Source organism: Phalacrocorax carbo, chromosome 25 (assembly GCF_963921805.1).
Source record: "Phalacrocorax carbo chromosome 25, bPhaCar2.1, whole genome shotgun sequence".
NCBI classification, from domain to species: domain Eukaryota; kingdom Metazoa; phylum Chordata; class Aves; order Suliformes; family Phalacrocoracidae; genus Phalacrocorax; species Phalacrocorax carbo.
The window spans coordinates 642,809-665,725 of NC_087537.1; the positions used below are offsets into that span (position 1 = coordinate 642,809).

The 22,917-nt window shown below is 60.7% G+C and overlaps 3 protein-coding genes across 10 annotated transcripts; 1 reads left to right on the top strand and 2 right to left on the bottom strand.

The window, feature by feature from the left end:
• Positions 1-17: 17 nt before the first annotated feature.
• Positions 18-2,821, bottom strand: RAMP2 (receptor activity modifying protein 2). The gene is made up of 4 exons (XM_064473554.1): positions 2,620-2,821; positions 1,475-1,585; positions 1,006-1,108; positions 18-549 (listed from the first exon to the last, which is right to left on the bottom strand). Exons 1-4 carry the CDS (start codon positions 2,678-2,680, stop codon positions 294-296), a joined length of 531 nt encoding a protein of 176 aa, XP_064329624.1. The 5' UTR covers positions 2,681-2,821; the 3' UTR covers positions 18-293.
• Positions 2,822-3,018: 197 nt separating this feature from the next.
• On the bottom strand, positions 3,019-6,936 carry LOC135317354 (receptor activity-modifying protein 1-like). 6 transcript variants are annotated; one of them, XM_064473550.1, is made up of 6 exons: positions 5,841-6,936; positions 5,378-5,677; positions 5,174-5,245; positions 4,710-4,851; positions 4,516-4,636; positions 3,019-3,215 (listed from the first exon to the last, which is right to left on the bottom strand). In XM_064473550.1, exons 1-6 carry the CDS (start codon positions 5,893-5,895, stop codon positions 3,162-3,164), a joined length of 744 nt encoding a protein of 247 aa, XP_064329620.1. In that variant the 5' UTR covers positions 5,896-6,936; the 3' UTR covers positions 3,019-3,161. The 6 variants fall into 6 exon arrangements, with proteins under 6 accessions (XP_064329620.1, XP_064329623.1, XP_064329621.1 ...); XM_064473553.1 differs by having other exon boundaries at positions 3,019-4,636; positions 5,174-5,200; positions 5,378-5,416; XM_064473551.1 differs by having other exon boundaries at positions 3,019-4,636; positions 5,378-5,416.
• EZH1 (enhancer of zeste 1 polycomb repressive complex 2 subunit) lies at positions 6,662-22,860 on the top strand. 3 transcript variants are annotated; one of them, XM_064473544.1, is made up of 20 exons: positions 6,662-6,890; positions 8,003-8,123; positions 8,701-8,829; positions 9,136-9,255; positions 10,338-10,458; positions 11,076-11,249; positions 12,163-12,265; positions 12,536-12,699; positions 13,551-13,642; positions 14,425-14,605; positions 15,407-15,603; positions 16,040-16,131; positions 16,729-16,769; positions 17,287-17,412; positions 18,390-18,568; positions 19,238-19,333; positions 19,704-19,785; positions 19,897-19,977; positions 20,380-20,464; positions 20,583-22,860. In XM_064473544.1, the coding sequence occupies exons 2-20, from the start codon at positions 8,007-8,009 to the stop codon at positions 20,641-20,643; spliced, it is 2,241 nt and encodes a 746-aa protein (XP_064329614.1). In that variant the 5' UTR covers positions 6,662-6,890; positions 8,003-8,006; the 3' UTR covers positions 20,644-22,860. The 3 variants fall into 3 exon arrangements, with proteins under 3 accessions (XP_064329614.1, XP_064329615.1, XP_064329616.1); XM_064473545.1 differs by lacking the exon at positions 6,662-6,890 and adding an exon at positions 7,121-7,209; XM_064473546.1 differs by lacking the exon at positions 6,662-6,890 and adding an exon at positions 7,288-7,863.
• The last annotated feature ends 57 nt before the right edge of the window (positions 22,861-22,917 follow it).

The following is a 22,917-nucleotide window of genomic DNA, read 5'->3' on the forward strand; positions in this document are numbered from 1 at the left end:
AAACAGCGCCACGCGTGGGGGAAGAAGCGTTTAATTCCCAGCCGTGGGGCCGGCGGTTAGGCGGGGGGCGGGGACGGGCACCGTGTGCCGGTAACCTCGGGAGGCCCCCCCGGGGGCGGTGCCCCCCAGGGCTGCTTGAGCGGCCGGTGGCCCCGCAGCCGGGCGGGGGGAGGGAAGCGTGGGGCAGCGCCCGGGCGCAGGACCCGCAGGGCCACCGCTGCCCGCCGTGTGCCCGCCGTGGGGCGGCGAGGCGGGGCGGCCGGCCGTCGGCTGCGGGTGCCCGGGCAGCGGCGCTAGGGCTGGGCCTTGCCGTCCTTGCTGCGCCAGATGACCAGGGTGACCAGGAAGGGGATGAGGCAGATGGGGGCAATGATCATGGCCAGCAGCACGTCCTCGGGTGGGTCAAAGTAGACCTGGTGCTCCAGGGTGCAGTTGTGGAAGTAGCGGTGGTGGCTCTGGAAGATGTACTGCTCCGCCAGCGCGTTGGGGTAGCCGTAGCGCAGGTGGTCGGCCCAGTTCTCCAGGCAGGACTGCAGCAAGCTGTAGGGCCTGGGGAGACAGCCACAGGGTGCTGGGAGGGGACAGGGACGTGCGGGGGTGCGGGGTGGCTGCGGGACACCGACAACATGGACCCCTCGGGTGGCCCAACCCCCCCCAGCCCAACAGCACCCCTCCGGACCACCCAAGGCTTGCCCAGCACCCTGCTGCCTGCGCCAGCCATCCCCACGCAGGCAGGAGCGGGAAGGTGGTCCTGGGTTCCTCGTGCCGGGAGCTGGTGGCCTGTGAGCGCAGCCGGGGGGCTCTGCCCTCCTCGAAGACTTCCAGCTGCCTCAGGAGCTGCTCCACTCGTGTGGCCGTGGGGTCGGAGGGGCCGCAGGCAGTGCCCCCACCGAAGGGTCCTCATGTGTGGGTTCCCTGGCCGGGGACGTCCCCGGAGCCAGTCAGAGCCCCTGCCCCCCGCACCCCCGCAGCGCTGCCCAGGAGGGCTGTCTGGCCATCCCGTACCTGCTGATGACTTTCCACTCGCACAGCTCCGACACCGTCACGTTCCTCATCAGGTCGACGAACAACTCCCAGCACTTCTGTGTGATGTTGCTGTACGTCTCCTCTGCAGGGGGAAGGCGCTGAGTGCGGGCAGCACACCCCTGCCAGAGCCTGTGGCTGCCGGGGGGTGACACCCAGCACCCAGACCCGTGCCCAGGCCGGCAGGGAGGATGCAGGCACGGTGCAGGGCCGGACCCCGCAGCAGCCACGGGGCAATGCTCAGGAGTACAGCAGGAGGGCAGGCTGCTGCTGGCTGCCCCCACTGTGGCCGGCACCAGTGAGGGCTCCGCAGCACAGCCCGGCTATTTTGGGTACAGAGAACATGCGGCCAGGGGAAAGAGGGGGTCACCCTGCAGTGCAGAGCCAGCCCCAGCCAGGGCACCGACGGCCCTGCAGCGCTGCCCAGCTCTCGCCGAGCCCCAGCACTCACCCACGAGCTGGGCTGTCCAGTTCAACAGGGCCATGGGTGGACTCGTCCTGGCATCCTGGCCAAAACCCTCCACCTCAGCGCCCACGTGGCAGAGCCCGGTCCCCAGGAGCGCTGCGGAGCAGAGGGGACAGGGTGAGCAGGGGACAGGTGCCGGCAGGGCCCCCATGCACAGGGGCTGCCCCAGCAGAGGGTGGGGTCTGCAGGAGGGAAATGGTTTTGGGTGTCCCTTGGGGGCTGCTGGAGCCAGCGGTCAGGGTGCAGGGAGCCCCCTGTATGGGCAGGGGGTGTGGGGAGGGGGCCAGCCAGGATGCAGGCAGCTGCCCAAGGGATCACAGGGGCTGCGTGGGGGCTGTGGGCCCTGGGCCGTGGGTCACAGCGTGGGGGTGAGCCATGCCCCCCCCACCCGTGGGGAGCCAGCACAGGGGCCGCCCCATCTCCCCGGGTGGCTGCACTGCAGCCGGACAGGGCTGGGGCAGGAAGAGGAAGCGCTCGCTGCGGCGCAGCACTGCCAGAGAGACCCTCCGCCCGCCATCTGCCCCACACCCAGCACAGCCCGTCATGGGTGTGGGGTGTGTGCTTCCTCCACCCCGCCAGCCGCTGGCCCGCCGCCTGGCCCACCGAAGCCCCATGGCCCAAGGAAACCACCCCATCCATCTTCTGCCCTCGGCCACGATGCCAGTCGTGTGGTGAACCACCCTGGGGGGCCCTGCCTGGGCCTCTCACGCAGGGCTCCAGCACGGCCAGGCACTGGCCACAGAGCACTCCCCAGCTGGCACGGTGGCTGCGCCGAGGGCAGCCTGCCCTGCCCCAGACCCTCTCTGTCCCAGCCCGGGGCTTCGCAGGGCTCCCCAGCCGTTCTCGTGGGTCATTTGCAGAGAGATGGAGGATGAGCCCAGTGGGGGATGCCCCGCAGTGCTCGGTGCCCGCCTGCCACCGGCCCCTGGCCACGCAGGCGACGGCCTCCCCAGCCGCCCTCGGCGCTGCCAGGCTGGCCCCATGCCGGCGTGGTCGTTGGGCCGGGTTAAGACGAGACCCCAGCCCTGGGGCCCCACGCGCGGGAGGGCGGCCGCGTGCAGGGTGGTGCGAGGTGCGGAGCTTCCCGCGGTCGGCAGCCACGGCCCCCAGGCCGCCTCCCGCACACTTACCCCAGAGCAGCAGGAGCCCTCGGGAGAGCCGGCCGGAGCCCATCTGCGCGCACGGTGCCATCCTGCAAAAGCCTGCCGGCTAACGACTAGGACAAGTATTTCAATGGAAATAACAGGAAGCAACTCCTTTCCTCTGACAGGGGCAGTTTGACTACAGGAGACGTGTGAAAAATGAGATTGCTCAGCACTGCTTTAAAGCGGCTCTCCCGGCGGGACCCTGCTGCTGCGCAGCGCGGTGCCGGCCCCCGCGGGCATCGCTCCCGCGCCCTGGTGCCCGGGCAGCCCACACCTCACACTGCAGTCCAGAGGCTCTGCTCCCCGCACAGCACGTCCAGTTTTACGAGGCCGCTATTTGTTTACTTGTGTATTTCTCTTTAATCCTGTCTGGGCTGGGTTGTGAAATCCCTCGTCTCCTGCGTGGAGGGCAGGCAGCCCGGCAGCCGGAGGGAGTGGACGGGAAAGCGTAATGTCCCCGGACAGGCACTGCCGCCTGGGTGTGGGGGTGGCGGGGGGCCCATGGCCCCGACACCGTGGCTTCAGGCTCACCCGGGCACCTGCCCCACAGACAGCATCGCTGGGGCAGCCCTGGCCCCTGCCTGCAGCCGGGGAGGGAAAGGCAGTGGCACGACCTGCTCATAGGCACGAGGCCGATGCAGGCAGGGAGCGGGGGAGAGGGCAGAGACTTGGCCAATGCTGCCAGTCCTTGGCCCTGACGCCTTCCTCCCGCACCACCCAGCCTGGCGCCTGCCTGGCTCTGCCGGAGCCCCTCGCTCCTGGCACAGCTCCCACCTGCAGGGCTCACATCCCCCACCGAGCAGCACGACCGAAGACAACCCCAGCCCTGCGGGTCTGCCGCATGCCCGCCCAAGGACCGGGCTGAGGCCGGGTGAGCTCATTTCACCTCTGGCCCAGGGCAGACTGAGAGCCCAAAGCTTTCCCTTTAACAGCCTGCCCGTGGGACGTGCAGAGCGTGAATCGGAGTGTGATAAAGTGCAGCTCAGAGGGACCCTCCCTGATGCAGAAAGACAATCTTCCCAGGCTTCATGCTCCCCTGCAAATGGTCTGGCAGAGCCGCCTGACTCTCCGTGGACTGCGGCAGCCGCCACCCCAGGGCACCACGGGACCTTCATGGCCGCATCTGGAAGCCATCAGGCCCTGGCGCTCTGGGGGCCGCAGGGTTGGAGCCCCTGGTCCTGCTCTTTGTTGGAGCCGCTGGAGCCTCCAGCCGGGCGGCAGGAGCCCCTGCCAGGGAGACACCCAATGATCTCAGCGTGGCCCCGGGGCCGGGGCGGCCGCCCCCCTCCTGGGGCATCTGGAGAGGATGGGCAGGGATGGGATGGGCAGGGGTGGGACGGTGGCTGCCAGCCAAGGCCTGGGGCTCCCCACCCCCAGCCTGGCATCCCCAGCGCTCCCTGCCAGCCCCCACCCCGGGGTGCTGAAGAAGGGGCTCAGCCCATGCAGAGTCAGGACCCTGGTGCCCAGGACCCTTTTCCTGATGCTCCCCACCCTCAGAGCAGATGCAGGCATTTGGAGCCCTGGGCCTAGCCTCCCCCTACCATGCCACAGGACCCAGTCCCTCCCCAGGGACGCCCAGACCCCTGTCCCTGCTCCCCACTGTCCCCTTCACCCTCAGCCCACTCGTCCTGCTCGTTAGTTCCCAGTGCTGGGAGGGAAGGGGGCTGCTTGTGGCCACTTGCAGGCGTGGGGGCAGGCAGGGGCTAGGCTGCTGCCTGCTGGGGGTTGAGCCCCTTTCCGGGCTCTGCGGAGCGTGAGGGCAGCTGCAAGGGGCACGAGGCAGCTGAGCCCCACGGCCACAGCCATGGCCATCCCAGGGGGCAAGCCACCCAGCCTGGGGGGCACACCACCCGTGCAGTTGGTGAAGTATTCAGCGTGGACCTGCAGGAAGAAGGCATCGAGGACGGTGCTGGGCCAGGGGCAGGAAAGCAGCTGGGCCAGCAGCTGCGTGCAGCCGGAGAGCTCACTGTAGATGCTGCAGAGGGGGCGGTGTGAGGCCAGCCTGCCAGGACAGGGACATGTCCACCACAGCGCCCACAAATCCCCTGCGACCACCAGGGCCGATGCCAACCCACCTGCCAATCTGGTCCCAGTGGCAGCGGCTGCTCTCAGGGATGGCCATGAGGGTGGCGTGGAAGGGGGCCCAGCAGTAGAGGGAGATCCAGTCCTGGTAGGTGTCCTGGCAGCGGGCTGGCCCCCCCAGCACCTCCGGCGGTTCTGCAGAGCACCAGCCAGACACTGGAATGCCACCCTGCTCCCAGCTCTCCCCCAAGCCCGGTTTTGGGGTGGCTGTTTGGGGTCACCCCTGGGGAACACTCCCAGCTCTGCCCGGCATGGGCGAGGCACTCATTTGCTGTGCAGTTCAACAGACAGCTCTGGGTGTCCCACCCTGGGGCTGCCTGTGGCCACGGGTCCCCGTGGGCACAGCCAAGCTGGGACCTGGGCTCTTGTGAGCCCCAGCACAGATCACACGGGGCCCATCGAGGCCTGTGGGTGGATGGGGGGACAGCCAGGATCACAGGAGGGTAGCTCTACTCACCATCCTCGTCCAGGTACAGGTAGAGACCTGGAAGTGCAGACGGTGCCGTTGGCACTGACAGGACCCGCGGGACTGCACAAGGGCAGGGCCCCATCACCCAGGGGGTGCAGATGCCGCCTCTGCCAGCGGCAGAGCCCACAGCCATGGTGATGCTGTAGTAGCCTGGGCTAGAGCCGTGCTGGGACAATGGCACCAGTGTCTTACCTTCATCCTTGAGGTCCCCATACTCGATGTCCCCACGCCCTGCAGCAAGGAGACATAGGGTGCCAGGGCTGCGCAGCCAGGGACAGCCCCAGTGCCCACCCAGCTTTGGGGCATAAGCCAGAGTGGCCCCAGCATGCCATGCCATGGCGTGCCACTCCAGGGAAAGGGGAGAAGGAGCCTCCTGGCTCTGACTTGGCCTTTGCAACCGGAGGAGAGCAAACACCAGTCCCACGAACAGGGAAGCGTATGGCAAACCCTGCCAGAGCATCCTCCGAGGGGAGGCCGGAGGGTCCAGGTGAGCTGCCATCCAGCACAGACATGTTAGGAAGGAGCGGAGAAATAGGACAGAGACCCTGGGGGGACTCGCTGCCTAGCCAGACCCCGTGCCCGACCCCCTGGATGCCTCCGCGCAGGCCTGGCTGCCACCCCCTGGCCACACCACGCAGAGCTGGGCTGCCCTTACCCCGCTGGAGCAGAGGAAGGAGCAGGCAGTAGAGGAGTCGCACCCTGAGGAGCATCCTCCCGCCGCCGGGACCGCTGCCGCCGGGCTGGGGCTGCGTGCGGGGATTTATCCCGGCCCCCGGCCCGGCCCAGCGCTGCCCGCCTGCTCCCGAGCCAATGCGCGGGAAGGTCGGGGGGACGCCGGGATCCCGCCCCGACTGACTCAGCGAAGCTCCGAAGGCATCAGATGCGGGCCAGGGCAGGATGCGGGGCTGCGGGCCCAGGCCGGCCCTGCTCGTCCCCCGCGGTCACCCCGCCAGGGCCGCCCGCCCCCCGCTCCGCCCCGCCGGGAAGCGGCGCCCCGGAGCCCGGACCGTCCGGGGGCGCGGAGCTGGGGCAGCCCCCGGCCCGGCGCTCCGCACCGCGGCGTGCGGCGGGGAAGGACCGGGGCCCTGGCCGGGCCAGGACCCAGCACCGCCCGCTCCTCGCCGCCGGGGCCCCCGGAGCAGGAAGGCCGTCGCCAACAGCCGCTTCCTGCCCGGCGCCGTCGCAGGAAGCCCCGGGCCCGCCCGGCCGCGGGGACCAGCCCCGCTACCGCCCCTCCGCGATGCGGCACCCGCATCCCCCGGCGCGCCGGGCCCGTCCCTGCCCGCTCTGCGGCCCCGGCGGCGGGGACAGAAGGGCCGCGGCCACCGGAGCGGGGCCCATCGGGGCGCCTCGTCGGGAAGCGCGGCACCGCCGGACCCGGCTGCCCCCGGGCCCGGGGGGGCGGCAGAGCCGAGGCGGGCGCGGGCGCTGCCCGCCCAGCGCTTCCCGTGAGACCGGGCCGGGCCCGCAGGAGGTTCGGGTCGGGGAGAGCCCGCGAAGAGACGGGACCGGGCGCACCCGAGCGTGGGCGAGCACAGGGCCCGGAGCCGCCGGGCTCGGCCCGTTCCCCGCAACCGGTGGGCGAGTTCTCTGGGCTGAAACGGGCCCGCCGCGCGGGGCTCCGCCGAGATCCTGCCTGCCGGGCCCAGGGCACCCCGCGCTCGCCGCCCCGCCGGGAAAACCCTGAGCGCCCTCGGCCCGACCGGTACCGGCGGCGGCGCGGGAGCGGGGCCGCGGGGCGGGGATGTGGGCGGGGCCGGAACGCGGGCGTGGCCGTAACGGGGCGGGGTTGTGGGCGGGGCCGGAACGCGGGCGGGGCCGGAACGGGGCGGGGTTGTGGGCGGGACTGTAGCATGGGGCGGAGACGTAGGCCGGGCCGGGCAGTGGGCGGGGCCGCAGTGTGGGGGCGGGACAACGGGCGGGACCGGTGTGGGGGCGGGGCCGTAGCGCGGGGGCGGGGCCGGGCGCGGCGCAGGCGCGGCTGCGCAGGGGCGCGCGGCCTCCCCCGGCGCGATGGCCGAGGAGTGAGTGCGGGGCGGGGCGGGGCTGGGCCGGGGCCGCGGGGGAGGCAGGGGGAGCCCCGGGGGCCTGCGGGGTCCCCGCGGTGCCGGCTGGGGTCTGGGCGGGCCGCGGCCGCGCGGGGCGGCGGGGCCGGGACCCGCTTCCCCGCTCTAGCGGCGCCGGCCGGCCTTGGCCCGCTCCGGTGCGTGTCACCGGCGCGGCCGGGCTGCGGTCCCCGGCGCGGGCCCGCGCTCGCATCCGCAGCCGTGCGGCCCCGCGGGGAGGCGCCCGGGCCCGGCCGCGGGGCGGGGGGAGCTCCTAGTGCCGCCGCTACGCGAGGCCGGGCTCGCAGCGCCGCCCGGGGCCGGACCGGGACCGGGACCGGGACCGGGGCCGAGCCGTGCCGGGGGCGCCCCGCGCCCCGATGCCAGCCCGGCCGGGGGCCCGGGAGCCGCCGCCGCTCGGCGCCTCTCCGGCGGCGTGTCGCGGGGCGGGCGGGGACCCGGCGAGCCCCCGGCCGGTGCGGTCGGTTGCCCGGGCGGGCGGGAAGGCTCTGCCCGCCGAGGGGCCGCGCGGCTCGGGCTGGCCCGGTCCCGGTCCTGGTCAGCACGCTTCGCCCCTCCGCGGTGCCTCGGTGCGCTCTGTGCCGTGGCCGTCCGTAAACAGGGCTAGTGCAGGTTGGCGTCGTTGTTTTTTCCTACTTGAAGCCTATGATGCAGTTAAAGTCCCCAGGGTTGTGGTTGTTTTTTTTCTAATAGTACTTTACAGGAGTAAGCTCTCCATTGTTTGATGTTTATTCTTTCTGTGTTTTTATAGAAAAATGGAAATCGCCACCCCTCCTACATCAAAGTGCATTATATACTGGAAAAGAAAAGTCAAGTCTGAATATATGCGTCTTCGGCAGCTCAAGAGGTTTCAGGCGAATATGGGAGCGAAGGTAAAGACGTAACGATGGTAGCTCTAGCTGAAAGGATATCTGCTAAAGACTTCGCTTTACCTTACGGTGTTTGAGGAGCTGTTGGATGGGTGCGTCATCCTGCGAATTGCAAAGCTGTAAGCTGGATAAGTTTGAGGAACACTACTTTTCCTCACATGCCTTTATTAGCCTGGAGCCGTGCAGTCGGCGTCTGTTGTACAGGCAGAGAAGTCTGTTGGCTGAGTGCTTGCATAACTGCAGCGAGAGGACTCGTTTCCACTTGTTGAAAGTACCTCTGTGCTTGAACCCTCTCAGTGCTGGGGGGTTTCAGATGACTTACTTTGATGCTCCTGTCCTTGGCAGGCAGGATTTTAGAGGAGGTCAGCTGGGATCAGGAGTTGTCAAAAGCTGTTGGGTAGACTTTCAACGCAGTTTTGTACTAATGCTGAGTTTAGTTAGAATTTCTTCTAATGACTACCATCAATTTGCAATGCTGTGCCTTGCGTACGTTTTGATCCTTGAAACAAAACCTCAGGAGGGGTTTTAGTGTTCTCAACACGATCTATTAAATTCCAAGTGCCGCTTTCTCTCATTGCAGGCTCTGTTTGTGGCCAACTTTGCAAAGGTTCATGAAAAGACTCAAATTCTGAATGAAGACTGGAAGAAGCTTCGAGTTCAGCCGGTGCAATTGATGAAGCCAGTCAGCGGGCACCCGTTCCTAAAACAGGTGAGGAGAGGAAAAGGGGCATGGCAGCAGCAAGGGTGGGCTAGAACCAGGGCTTTGCAGGGAGCTGTGAGGATATGGGATCATTTTTGTGTGTGCTGTCCTATGTCAGCGTCAGGCCATGCCTCGCACTCTCCTGGAATGCAGAAATGGGAAAAAAAACCCAAACCCAAAGGCCTTTCCTGTGAAGGAGTCCCAAAGAATGAACGCAGGGCTTCACTGCGTTTGTCCTGAAGTGCGATTTCCCTCTGGCTGTGGCCACCTCCCGCAGCGGTTTCCTCACTGCCTTTCTCTGTACTCGTATTCCAGTGTACTGTTGAGAGCATTTTCCCGGGATTTCCGAGCCAGACGCTGTACATGAGGACCCTGAACACGGTGGCACTGGTGCCCATTATGTACTCCTGGTCCCCTCTTCAGCAGAATTTCATGGTATGTAGGAAGGCTCTGGGGCGCAAGGTCTTGGTGTGATCAGTATGTTGTTGTTACATGGTTGTGGAGCGATTATACCTTCTTCAGCCCACCTGTTTCCAGTGATGTCTGCTTGAGAAATGGTGGAAAGTTTTGTTTTAGTTGCTTGTTTTGTTGAATACCATAAAACAATCTTATATCCACACTGTCTTATCTAGCTAGTCTCTCCTTTACACCTGACCCCTTGATAGGGCCACTGTTATTTCACAGGATTCAAGGAGTAAGTATGTTTTGGGGCTTTTTAGTTTGTTTGTTTCTTTTCTTAAGATTTTTCTTCCCTTTTAAATTAAGTGTTTAATTTCTTAGGCAGATCCTTTCCTTTTTGACTGGATTACCCTGCTGACCTCGCTGTAAGGATGCTGCTGAGGATCAGTTCCTCTACCACAGTAGTGTGGGGAGCGATTTAAATGCGCATTTTGGTGTGGCGTAGTTAAGATTATTTGTTAAACAAACAGGTGGTTGGCAGCTAGACTGGCTCTTTGCCTGGTGTGGGTGTGTTCCTGCAACCTGCAGGGCTCTCTGAAGCCTCCCGTAGCAGACTGGGGGAGTAGTGTGACACCAGCGACTGTAACGCGACCAGTCGGTCGGTGGTGCCATGGCAATGGCGGTCCAATGTCCTTGCGCCTGTGGTTAACGCAAGAATGCTCCTCAGCTTTGGCTGTGTTCCTCGGAGAGCGAGTTACCGGTTGGTTTGCTGTTCACTGTTCCAGTTCTACTCTGCCTTGAACACAATCTCTCTGACCCTCTCGGATGTTTATTATTCTTGGCAATGTGTGTGCTTCTGAGTTCCTGTAAGCCTTGGAGGCACAGCTCTTCATTTTTTAAAGTAAATTGCACTTTCAGGGGTCAGAGTTGTGCTGCTGGCATGGGCTGACAATGAAATGTCGGTGATGAGGCATCTGAAACTGCATCCAGGGAGGCTGAACCTTTGCTTTGTGCTGTGTTGTCTGCAGGTCTGAGGGGAGAGGAGCAGCCTCAGACACACAGCCTGGCTGGGAATCAGCAAGCGGCGATTTTCTGAATCGTATCTGGTCTCTTTTCAGGTGGAGGATGAAACTGTTCTGTGCAATATCCCTTACATGGGAGACGAGGTGAAGGAAGAAGATGAAACTTTCATTGAAGAACTTATTAATAACTACGACGGGAAGGTTCATGGAGAGGAAGGTAACCTGGGAGCAGTCAGCACTGTCCATTCAGTTTCTTGCAGATAACACATCAAAATAGTTAAGGAGTCAAAAGGTGGCAGCAGTAACCAGCTTTTCTGTGGGAGCTCTTAGAGCAGAAAACCAGGAACATGCCTGCTGTTGTGGTTCGCAAGGACGCAGTCCTGCCTTTTGATACCGTGCTCCGTTCCAGGCCTGGGGTGCTCTGGAGCCGGTGCTCTTGTTCATGGGGGTTCACAGGAGTGCGCTGGGGTGCTGAAAAATGTGCTAAAGCTTAAGAGGAGCTCAGCAACCTTGTTTTGCTTGAGACCTTAGCCAAGACCTTAATCAGTCTTTTCAGAAATGAAAAGCCAGTGTGTTTCCCTGTAGTGCTGCCTACCTCATCATAAAACTCTGCCTGGAGGGAGGAAGGCAATGGAAGACTCTGGTATAGCCTGTCCTCAGATTGCTAAAAAATATACACCACTCTTATGACTCTAGCATTAAAATCCCACATATCCCTACAAAATTGCGAGGCAGGTTCCAGCTGCTAACACTGCCAGGCTTGTGATTTACCTCTGTGAGGAGCGCGAGGGGCGATGGTGTACCCACAAACCGGCTGACATCTCTGTGTTTCAGAAATGATTTCAGGGTCAGTCCTCATCAGCGATGCTGTGTTCCTGGAGCTAGTGAACGCCCTGAATCAGTACTCGGACGAGGAAGAGGAGGGACACAATGATTCTGAGGTTAAACAGGAGGATGGGAAAGAAGAGCTGCCAGTCACAAGGAAAAGAAAGCGAATTGCAGTGGAAGGTGGGTTTGGCCACAGAAACTGGGGCTGTGTTGGTCACATTTCGATCCTGCCCTGCCTGAGTAGCTGGCCAGTGCTCTCCTGGCATCGCTCTTGGTTATTAATGTGTCGCTAAGGGCAGAAGCCAGCTTGGCAAGTTCTGGTATGGTAGTCGGAAGCAGAAGGGAAAGCGGTGGTTCTCCTTGTCCCCTGTGGACAGGATAAGAAGTCATCAGCTTAAAGTGCGGTGAGGAATGATTTAGATGAGTCATCTGGAAAACCATTTCATGGTAAGATTAGCAAACCAGTGGGGTATTATCTCAGGAGGCTGTGAGATCTCTGCTCTTGGAGGTTTTGAAGTGCCAGCCTGACAAGGTCCTGTCAGTAAGTTTGCAGGTAGGTGTGATTCTGCTGCAGGCCAGGGAGGTGGACCTTTTCAAATCCCTTCCAGACTCATTTTCCATGTATTAGTGTTGTTCTTCCCTCTCCTGTGCCACCTGGAGCTCTTGTTACATAGGGGAAGCTCTGGTTTGTGGGATTTTCATGTGTCCTGCATGACCTTAGGAATGCTGACTGGTAGTTTCGTCTTTGTCTTTGGTTTATAATGATACGGGTAGCACAAATACCGGGGCCTTTCACAGATGTAGAAAAGCATTGTCTGCAAATCCTGTCTTGGTAAAAATAAATAGTAATAGTCCTTAGGAAAAGGTTGGTACTTCCATCAATACATTACACTACTTTGCAAGTGGCAGCGTACTGCATCTGCATGTGCCTTAGCCAGTTGCAGGGCAACAGATTTATCCATTGTACGTGGGGTTACACTTCTGTCTCCTAAAGTACAATCCTGGACACCTACTGGAATCGCTGTCTGTGGAAGAAGGAAAGACACATTCACATCCAGCTTAACTGAGGAATTGTCTCTCTCATTTTTCTTAGGTAACAAGAAGTGTTCAAAGAAGCGGTTTCCAAATGACATGATATTCACTGCTATTTCTTCTATGTTTCCTGAATACGGCTTCCCAGATGATATGAAAGAGAGGTAGAAGATCTCTACTTAAGTTGTCTGTTACCTTTCTTAGCAGCAATTGAAATCTGTATTTCAGAAAACAGCACTGTGCTCTGGCCAGAAAGTAGAGCTCAGTTGGCTGCAGGCATCATGAGCAGAGTGCATTTTGAGTGTTAGAAACTTTAGTTTAGCCTCAGGGTATCTGGGCCAGAGTCCTACTGGCCCAGATAGCAACATAGTCGTGTAAAATGTCCCAAATTAGGAAAGCATTCACGTATGTGGGTGTTTCTGTTTCTCAAATAGGTACCGGGAGCTCACGGAAGTGTCGGACCCGAACGTGCTGCCGCCACAGTGCACTCCCAACATAGATGGGCCATGTGCGAAGTCGGTCCAGCGGGAGCAGTCCCTGCACTCCTTCCACACCCTCTTCTGCCGCCGCTGCTTCAAATACGACTGTTTTCTGCATCGTAAGTGCAGTCTTGGCCGGACGCTTCCCTAGAGCCCTTTTCTCCTCATTTTTCCTCAGTGCTTCATACCTCTGTACGCCTTGCTTAGTGTCTGTGCTGCAGTCTTTAGAGGGTGGTGCCTCCCCGGAGTTTGCAGTGGAGCCTTAGGAGCTGACAGGTGCCCAGAAGCCTTTTGTAAAGACAGCTCCACTCATTTCCTCAAACGGATGGTAAACCGACCTGCGTGGCCGTCCCCTCTTTCTCACCATTGTTCAGCACGCTGCGTTCGAGCCTCCTGGCAGTTCGTGCCAGAAATACTGCTGCAACTAGACTTTACCCTTGCTTTGCAGAAGCTCATCAGGGAAAGGCATGAATATTTCACTTCCAAAGTCTGGACATGCCCCTGTGTTTTGTTGCCTCACGGGAACTTACAGCTTCATCTTAGTCATGCTCCTGCGGTTTGTCCTGCCAAAGCCTTTTGGATACTGGTTAGCTGTTGGAGCTGCTGTTTCCCAGGTCTAAGGTCTTCTTTGGAAAGTCACAGGACTCTTTCCAGTGAATTATTTATTAAAAGATATAACATTAAGGTCATGTGGTCTTTTTTTTCAGTCTGAAAGCAGATCTTTTTCCTATAGCCTCTCCTTCCCACGTGTTCCCCCAGTGCTGCTGAGTTCCTCTTGCGGGTTGGAGCAGGGCTGGCCAGGAGGTCCTGCTGCCTCGTTCCCCGCTGCTGGGAGAGCTGCTCAGGCACTCTTGCCAACTGCCTCAGGCTCCCACTCGCCTTCGTTGAGTCCGTGCTGCCCCTGTCCCTTGCAGCGTGGGGGGAGACCCTTGGAGGATGCTAATAGTAAAGATAACTATTATTTTTTCAGCTTTTCATGCTACTCCTAATGTGTACAAACGAAAGAATAGAGAGACCAAGATCGAGCCAGATCCTTGCGGAGCAGACTGTTTCCTCTGGCTGGTATGTTTCTGCGTTGCTGCTTTTGAAACCACGAGAGAAGTGGCCTGGCCAGCCCTGCTCTGCAGAACTCTGTGGGTCCTTTTCACAACTTCCATGATTTTTCAGAATTAGTTCTTAGCGTCATTGGATTTGGGGGAGCATGAATCCAAATACAGACCTTACCAGATGCATATTTTAGCAAATCTCCAACGAAGACTGATTTCATAGCTAGCAGATGGGAAATTGTGGTGACAAATTATTTCTCTGGACTCAGTGAAGCGTTTGAAAAATTAAGCCCAGGTTAAAAATGCTGGGGAAGGAATCTAGCATATGTGGGGAAGGCTCAAACTCTTTTAAAAGTGGCCTTTCAGAAATACAGCCTAGCTGTGTTACTGGGAATGAGAGCTGCAGATCGGAAGAGCTGGCTGCAGGGAGATGGGTGCGCTGGTGGGGCGGGAGCTGGTCAGCTGGCTGAGATATGGGGTATCCCGGGGAGCTGCAGGGCTGGAGCAGGGGAAGAGGCCAGGAGAATTTCATTGTCAGGGCAAGAGGCAGGGGAGCGGACTGGAGGGACAGGGACAGGGAGCCTTTTCTGACCAGCCAGCAGTGCTGAAGGAAGCAAAGTGGGAGTGCAGTGCAGGCAGCCGGCAGGGCCTTGGCTCTCGCTGAAGTGACCGTGCTTGGCGGGTCTTCCACCTTCTCTTGGTGGCGTCAGGGCTTGTCCCAGGGCCTGTGGAAAAGGAAAAGCCTTTCTGTGTTCCCTGGTCATCTGCCACCCGCCTTGTCTTCTGCTCTGGTTGCAGGAAGGAGCCAAGGAGTTTGCTGCGCTGCACAACCCCAGGTCCAAGTGCTCAGGCCGGCGCCGCCGGAGGCACCACGTGGTGGGTGCTTCTTGCTCAAGCACCCCGGCTTCCGCCGTCGCTGAGACGAGGGAGGGCGACAGCGACCGAGACACGGGCAACGAGTGGGCCTCTAGCTCCTCGGGTACGATGCCACCCCAGAGACACCCCTCTCCCCTCTGGCAGTATAGCAGCAAGGGCGGGTGGCACCTCGCAGCGGGGGCTCTCCCTGTCTTGCCGCTGCGTCCCGTGGCAGGGTATGGAGTTTGGAGTTAGCAAACAGTTAGTGTTTACAGCTGGGCTTAAGAAAAACGTGAGGGACACCAGGCATTGCCCTTTCTGCTGTGGGATTCGGTGCCCTCACCCAGGAAGGAGGAATGCTGCCAGGCAAAGCAAGAGCTTTGCTGGGGTCTGCAAACCCGAGAGCCCTCGGCTCTGAACACCCTACTTGTCTGTGCACAAGGGAAGTGCCCCTGGCAGGGCAGTGCCAGTCCGTGCGCTTGTCCCTGCTGCAGCACAGAGCAGTGGCTGGGAACTGTCAAGGCGGGGGCTTGTCTGTGGGCCTGCCAGGGGCAAGTGCTTCCTCGGTGCAGCAGACAAGCACTGAGCTGCTCCTGCCGCGCCAGGGGAAGCCGTGGTGACCAGGGCAGCGTGAGCTCCTGGTGGGGCAGAGGGCTCCCGTACTCTGTCCTGGGTCAGCCCCAGCAGGGGAAGGTAGCACTGTGGCTCTGGTGCTCCCTTGCTGCGAGGGGGCCAGTGCCACCGTCCCAACCAGTGCTGGGCTGCCTGACCAGAGGCACAGTGTGGTGCAGGGCTGCTGGGAGGTGTGGGGGCTGGGGCAAGGCAGGGTGTCGGGCACTTGGGGGACCACTGCCCTCAGGAACTGTGATGGCAAGGGCGCATTCTCCCGTGTTGCATTTGGCTTGATGTCCGCCTTTCCTGCCAGAGGCAAACTCCCGCTGCCAGACCCCCACCAAGCAGAAGCTGAGTCCAACCTCCTCCCAGCTGTTTGCAGTGGAGACACCGCAGGAGCCCGTCGAGTGGACGGGAGCCGAGGAGTCGCTCTTCCGTGTCTTCCATGGGACCTACTTCAACAACTTCTGCTCGATTGCCAGGCTGCTGGGAACAAAGACGTGCAAGCAGGTGGGTGCCTGGAGAGGGCAGGCACCGCGGCGGCGGGAGGGAGGCCTTGGCCACTGCTTGCCTGTTGTTTTCCTCTTCTCTGCCACAAACCACCTCGAGGAATGTGTTGCATCAACACTTTGTGGAGTTCAGTGTTGTTATTTTGCAGTACTACTGCTGGCTGCAGAACGAGCCCCACGCATGCCCGGTGCTCTTACCTTCCCCCGGAGTGCCCGGTCTGCAGCCAGGCACGCTGGCAGGATGGGCGCTCTTGTCTCCCAGGCAAGAGCAGCAATGGCAGCCGTGGTCAGTGAAACTGGGGCAGAACTGCCTGCTTACTGGTCCAGGGACTGGGAGCCCCCCCGCGTGTGCTTGCGTACACTCTATTTATGCTTTAGATAAAAACAACTTGAGCACGCTGAACTTTATTCTTCTTTTTGCTTCTGTTCTTTGGCAGGTCTTTCAGTTTGCAGTGAAAGAATCACTTATAACAAAACTGCCAACAAACGAATTAATGAATCCATCCCAGAAGAAGAAAAGGAAGCACAGGCAAGTGTTGAACAAGCTTGTTTTGTTCTTAAAACGCAACCAGATCCACTGCTTTTTGTGCCAAAGCATTCCTGGTAATCCCCATCTGGCTCCCATCTGCGCACACGTCCCGCTGTCACACAGGGCTGCTGGTGCTGCTGGCTGGGTGCTGGCCCCTGGCCTCTCTCCCCAGCGCTGCTGCCCTGGCTGGGAGGCTCCGCAGCGCTGCGGCCTTGGGCTCAGCCCCGAGGGGAGGGCAGCACGGTGCCGGGCCATAGTGCCGTACGGCTGCGGGAGGGCCGGTACCGCTGTCCTCACAGCACCCTTAGCCCCAGCTCCCTGACTTATAACCTACTTTTTGTGTGCTGATCCCAGTGTGTCCAGTATTATCCTGGCTCTAGCATTTGCCTTGAATAACTAGTGCTGTAGCTGCGTCATTCTCATCGTTCTCCACTTCACGGCTGGCTGATGGTTATTAATGCACGAGGCTGCCAGACAGCCTCTCTGGAGTCGCCCATCTCCTGCTGCCGCGCTGTCCGGCGGTGCCGAGCAGTCGCGGCCAGCTCTTCCTGACAGGAGGTCGTGCGTCCCCTCAGACCCTCTCTGCTTCTCTTCCAGGCTGTGGGCCGCGCACTGCAGGAAGATTCAGCTGAAGAAAGGTAGCGTTTGTGTGGCTGCGTGACGCGAGGTTTGCAAGGCCGCTCACCCGTGGGATCGAGTTCCCGGCTCTGACTCGCGCAGCGGGATGGCCGTGTCCTGCTCTGCAGCCCTGCAGCTGCGGCGGCGCGGTGGGGGGTCAAGTCCCCCCAGCCGGGCTCCTGGGGGTGCCGCGGCCCAGCCCCGCTGCAGCTGTGCCGTGGGAACCAGGGCTGTGCCAGCGCTCCCGCTGAGGCAGTACGTGCGGTGCAGTCTTGCCCCAGCCAGAGGGGAGGCTGAGGTTTGGCGTGCAGCCCCGCTGTAAAACAGGCTGTTCGGGGCAGAGCAAACATGTGCCCTGTGTCGGTAATCACAGCCATGTGTCTGCAGGAGCTGTGCGCTGGGTGCTGCTGGGCTCCCTGCCCTCTGCAGGCAAACGAGGGCCTCGCACCTTCCCTGCTCCAGAGCCCGGGTTGTGCTGCTTTCAGATGTTTCTGCGATGTGCAGCTTCTAATCCGGGCACTTCTCCTCTCGTTCCAGATAATTCACCTACCCAGGTGTACAACTACCAGCCCTGTGACCACCCCGAGCATCCCTGCGACAGCTCCTGCCCTTGCATCATGACTCAGAATTTCTGTGAGAAGTTCTGCCAGTGCAACCCTGACTGTAAGGAATAACCTAGGACTATGGGGCAGGAAAGCAGCCGGCTCTCCTGACACACACCAGAGGGAGGGTGCAGGGCTGGGACTTGCTGGAGGCCTGCTTTATTCCTGCATACACTGCTGTGTCCATCTGCAGCAGTTAGATTAGCAATCTGCTGAAGTCCAAGGTGAAACCGTTCCGTGCTGCCCTGTAACTCTCAGCAGCTGAGATGTGCACTCTTGTTAGAGAATGCTCGCCTGCATGTCTGTATCCGGCCGCTGGTTCCCTGAGAGCAGTGTGCGCGGCCAGCAGTTAGGGTGGGAGTTGGGTCACTGCTCTGCCAGTTGTTTCTCCTGTCTGGGCTTCCATTCCCACCTCTGCAATGGAGATAACCACATTTGCCCACATTGGTGGGGCTTCTGAGGGGTGGATTAGTTAAGGGTTATGACACTGCCTGGAGCTGGAAGGACTACAGGGTGACGGGAGCCAACTCAGGCTCCAAGATTCTCTGTACTGATCTGTTATATTATCCAACTTGTTTATTTTCAAACTGCATGCAATTAGTCCCAAGAGGCAGATCAGCGTCTCCAGCCATGCAGGGAAAGACCCTGGGCATGGTCTGTGCTCTGCTAGGTGTGGTTGAAGCTGCTGTGCACACAAAGTGTTTGTGTGATTTGCTCCCAGCTCCTGGGTGCCCAGGCTGCCTCACGTTCACCTGGTCTTGTTGTGTTCTCAGTGACTGTCCTGGTGACTTTGGGGGCAGGAAAGTGGTCTGGGGGCTCCTGTCTCTGCTGCCCAGAGCAGAGTGGGTGTAGAGCTCTTTATTAGCACAAAGGCACCTTCCTTATTTTAGCAGGGTGTTGGGCAGGCAGCATGGCCCTTGGTCATGGACAGGCTTAGTTCCGTACCTGCCCAGGGCCTTCCTGGCTCGAGAGGAGCTTCTGTGTTCCTGCAGGGCTGAAAAACCTCATGGTGCAAAACGGCGGTCCATGTTGCTGCAGGTCAGAACCGCTTCCCGGGCTGCCGCTGTAAAACCCAGTGCAACACCAAGCAGTGCCCGTGCTACCTGGCTGTGCGGGAGTGCGACCCGGACCTCTGCCTGACCTGTGGGGCTTCGGAGCACTGGGACTGCAAGGTGGTCTCCTGCAAGAACTGCAGCATCCAGCGAGGTCTCAAGAAGGTATTGACAGCAGCATGGCTCTGGACTGCTGGCAGGGGGCTGCCTTGGGCTAGAGCTGATAAACAGAGCTCCTGCTGCATGGGAGAGGGTGTGTGAGCCACCCGCAGCTGTCTGAGTGAGGAGGTCTGGAAGAGAAGCTGCTCCGCCCCAGGTTTCTGTAGTGCTTAATCTGGGGTATGGATTATGGATGTGAAAATCAGGAGACGGGAGTTACATGAGGAAGAGTGAGAGCAGGGGAGTGTAAACAGTGACTCCAGAGAAAGGTTCGGTCTTGAATTCTGCGGGCCAGGGCAAGGGACTGCACGTAAAAAAAGACCAAAATTCAGAGAAAGATGCAAATTTGTGGGTGTCAAGTAATCTACAGCTCCAGTGTAACGGTGCTACTACCCGTAAGTCTGTAGGGAGCCATGTGTCACCTTAAACCAGTAGACACTGGCCTCCCTGTGCTCCTCGGAGTTACTCGGCCCCGTGACGTGTCTGAGTGTGGCAGCGAAGCACAGCATACCTGTTTCTGGGCACTGCCCTAGCCCTGGCGTGTGCAGCTGTGCCGGGAGGTGGAGAGCTCTTCACTGTTGCTTTCTGGCCTGCCTGATGCACGGGGGGTGGTCTCTGTGCTGGGACGTGGTGGGCCTACTGACCATAACTGTTTCCTTTTCACCTTGGCTCCAGCATTTGTTGCTGGCACCATCGGATGTTGCCGGCTGGGGGACTTTCATCAAGGAATCTGTGCAGAAGAATGAGTTCATCTCTGAGTACTGTGGCGAGGTCAGTGCTTCTGCCCATGCCGGGGCTGCTGTGCTGCGTGCTCCGGAGGCTGCGTTTAGTGGCGGTGTTTCCTTCAGCTGCTGGTCCAGTGGCGGCAGCGTCCCTTCCCCAGCCCCGCCACAGCCCTGGGCTCACTCTGATCACAATTAGATATTAAATCTTGCACCATTTTGGGACCCATCTCAGTACCTCTAGGCCTTCTGCCGTGGAGCAGTGTGTTGTGTATGTGCTGCTCCCTCCCTGGGAGCCCTGGCGAGCTCCTGCATGTGGGGTGGAGGGTGTTTCCGGGAGGTAGGCGAGCACTGCTCCTCGCAGCGATCCTCCCTGTGCCCTCAGGTGCTGAGTCTCTCAAAGTGCTCTCCTCCTCCAGCTTATTTCACAGGATGAGGCTGACCGGCGAGGGAAGGTCTATGACAAGTACATGTCCAGCTTCCTCTTCAACCTCAACAATGGTAACTTGCCTGGCAGGGGGCTGGCGGCTGGGCGGGCAGTCTCAGCCCCTCTGTCGCCTGAGCTGCAGGCCTGCCTTTACACTACAGGTTTGGTTTTTTTTTTCTTAATAGATTTTGTTGTTGACGCCACCCGCAAAGGAAACAAAATCCGCTTTGCGAATCACTCGGTGAACCCCAATTGCTATGCCAAAGGTGAGATATCCCTGCCCAGTCGGACCTCGTTGGGGGAAGGTTCTCTGGGGTCCTGCTCAGCTCTGGGATTGCAGCGGATTCTCCAGGGTCCCGAGTCACCCTGAGCCTGTGGGAGCAGCAGAACTTCAAAGACCTGGACAAAGTCTCCTCCTCTCTGCAGCACATCCCGTTCCTGCTGGTCAGAGCCCTGCTCAGCTCTGCGGTGGCCCTGGCCTTGCAAGGAGAGATGGCTGCTAGAGAGCGGCTGGGAGCTCCCCCGGGGAGTGCCCCGATCCTGCTAGGCAGGAGCTCGGCTACCGTGGCCCCGGGGGCCGGCAGCTGGCCAGGCAGGGCAAAAGTGCTGCGAGACCTCCCGGCCTGAGCTGGGGTTGCACATCTCTGACATCGTCTGTCTGGTTGCAGTTGTGATGGTGAATGGAGACCACCGGATAGGCATCTTTGCCAAGAGGGCCATCCAGGCGGGAGAGGAGCTCTTCTTTGATTACAGGTACCTTGGGGAGCGGCCAGCTGGGGTCTGGGGTGCGGGGTTGACCCCGTTTCAGTGCATATATTTGTGGGGAGCGCCGGGAGGTCATTACAGGAGCCGTGACTTTCCTATCTCATAGGTACAGCCAGGCAGACGCCCTGAAGTATGTTGGCATAGAGAGGGAGACGGATATCATCTAGGCTCTGTGCGGGGCAGTCCCCAGCACACCTTGCTGCTGCACCTTGTAAGCAATGCCATGTTTGCTTCACGCTGACATGACTGCTGCTGTTCCCGTTGCTGTGTTACAAGTTACAAGTGCTACTTTCCATCCAGACGCCCAGAGAGACTCGGGGCAGGAGTGTGAGTGGCTGCTGCTGGGGTGGCAGCTTTGCCAGTCCTGGGCTGGGAAAGGCTCTGGAGCCTTGCTCGGCGGGTGGTCTCCCGGGCTGGAGGCAGCCCATGGACCAAGGCAGCTGGGGCTTGAAGAAAAGCTGCGGTGCAGGAGGAGAGACAGTCACAAATTCTCGGTCTTTTTCCATTTTCTGATGGCTGCTGGAAGAACGAGAGCAAGTGAGGTACCACCTGCACCGAGACCCGCGGCACAGCATGGGGGCGGAGGGGCTGGTGCTCACCTCCAGCCCTGCCCCCTGGGTTAAGCTCTGGTCTCGGGTGCTACCTCTTGCTGCCTGTTTTGTCCTGTTGACAGGGACAGCGACAGGGTTGGAAGCCATAGAGACATGGCTGCAGCGGTCCTCAGGCCCCAAGCTGCTGTTGCTGAGGCTGTTTCCCCTCTGCCCCAGCTGGCTGGGGGACAGAGACCGCCTAGCCGTGGCTGGCGTGGCACGATGCTTGGAGATGGGGAGAGCAGCACTATGCAAAAAGTCACTTTGGGTAGGGATGCCACTGAGCTGGGTAGAGACAATGTTATGGGCGTGCTGCTGCAAGCACAAGAGGAGTCCAGAGGAGCCTGAGGAGGCCCTTCCAGCCTGCGGAGTTTCCTCATGGCTGTGGGGTGGGTGGTTGGCCCCTGCCCGTCCCCAGCCCGTCCCCAGCGGCTCTGCTGCCTGGCCCTTCTGGGGCTGGCGTGTGGATGCTTCTGCCGGGCAGCTTTGGGGCTGCGGTGGGGGGCTCCCGCTGACCAGCTGGGGCTGTGCCCAGAGCGGGAGCCGGGCCTCGGCCACGCTGCGCCCAGGCAGGCGCTTCCTGACCGCGAAATACCAGAGCTGGTTCCTCCACCCTCCTCTGTCGGGACAGTCCCCTTCGGAGCAGCACGGGCTCTGAGGGAGGGCACTTCAGGAGCCAGCAGAGCAGGTCCCCTCGGGGCGGGAGGTTCTCTTGCACAGGACTTTGTGAATGTTGCTGCCTGCGGTGACCCAGGGGAAGGCTCCTCAGAAACCTGCCTAGGGGTTTCTGACACTCTGGCCCTGGCCCTGGGGATAAAGGGGAAATGTTCTCTGGCAGGGTGAGGTTTGGCCTTAGCACCCCATGCAAAATGAAAAAGAAAAAAGCACTTTAAACTAATCTTTCTCAGCCAGCAGCTGGGCCCCATGTACTGCTCTGGGGTAGAGGGACCACAGACGTGCCAGACACGGTCGTCCCTCAGCAGCACCTTTCAGGGATGTTGCTCCAGGCCTGGGACGGGGCACTCTGGAGGGAGGGCTTTTCCCAGAGGGGTGACCTGAAGGACGGGGCTGTCCCGTAGAAGCCACCTATGCTGCCAGCCGCCTGCCCAGCTTGATGCTGGGTGCCAGCGGGTGCTCCGCCAGGCACCGCACGGGGCTGTCCAGGGGTGGTGAGGGCCTGGAGCTGTGGGTGTCCAGCACTGGGCTCCTGACGGCACCGAGACAGTTCCTCTGGTGGAGAGCCCGGCTGATCACCCCGCTTTGGGGCAGCGGTGCGGAGGGCGGGTGGTTTGGGGGCACCGTACAGAGGTAAGCAGTGCTGGGACCCTTGCCCTCCTCGTCTGAGGAACCACGGGGCTCCCAAGGCGCAGCCCCGTTCCAGCCACATGGTCTGTGAATGCAGGGAGGTGGTGGGTCTGCCTCGGGAGCCGAGCCCTCCCTGGCATGGCCTGTGCCATGCTTTTCCCAGCTGCCTCCTGCAGCAGGTGAGGCTGTCCGTCCGTTCTTCCTGCTGTCTGTGACGCCTTTCTGGGGCTCAGAGGGGTTTGGGTCTGTCTGGAGCAGCACTTGTACCCTGGCACCTATCTAAGGCCTGCTCCCCATCGCCTCCTGCTGCCTCCTTCTGCCTCCTTTGCCTGGCTCACCCCAGCCCTGCTCTCAGCTCAGCGTCCTCTGCCACCTTGGCCATATCTGCACTATGCCAGGCTTGTGTCTGTGGTTTGTTGACGGTGAATAATAATGCACTTTAAAAATACTGTGGCTTGTAGCCTTTGTCATAATAAAGTGGTAGCAAACATCCTTCTGTGGCGTGCTGGCCTCTGTTACCCTAGGGCACAGCTGGCAGCGGCACCG

Excerpts from the sequence above, each read along its gene's own strand:
- LOC135317354 (XM_064473547.1), bottom strand. The coding sequence starts at position 5,895 with ATGCTCCTCAGGGTGCGACTCCTCTACTGCCTGCTCCTTCCTCTGCTC. Across the intron at positions 4,852-5,173 it reads CCTGTACCTGGACGAGGATG|AACCGCCGGAGGTGCTGGGG; the intron begins GTGAGTAGAGCT and ends GGTGCTCTGCAG. Across the intron at positions 4,637-4,709 it reads CACTGGGACCAGATTGGCAG|GCTGGCCTCACACCGCCCCC; the intron begins GTGGGTTGGCAT and ends CTGTCCTGGCAG.
- RAMP2 (XM_064473554.1), bottom strand. The coding sequence starts at position 2,680 with ATGGCACCGTGCGCGCAGATGGGCTCCGGCCGGCTCTCCCGAGGGCTC. Across the intron at positions 1,586-2,619 it reads AGGGCTCCTGCTGCTCTGGG|CGCTCCTGGGGACCGGGCTC; the intron begins GTAAGTGTGCGG and ends TCTGCTCCGCAG. Across the intron at positions 1,109-1,474 it reads CTGGACAGCCCAGCTCGTGG|AGGAGACGTACAGCAACATC; the intron begins GTGAGTGCTGGG and ends TTCCCCCTGCAG.
- EZH1 (XM_064473545.1), top strand. Across the intron at positions 12,266-12,535 it reads CCAGATGATATGAAAGAGAG|GTACCGGGAGCTCACGGAAG; the intron begins GTAGAAGATCTC and ends TTTCTCAAATAG. Across the intron at positions 19,978-20,379 it reads CCCCAATTGCTATGCCAAAG|TTGTGATGGTGAATGGAGAC; the intron begins GTGAGATATCCC and ends GTCTGGTTGCAG.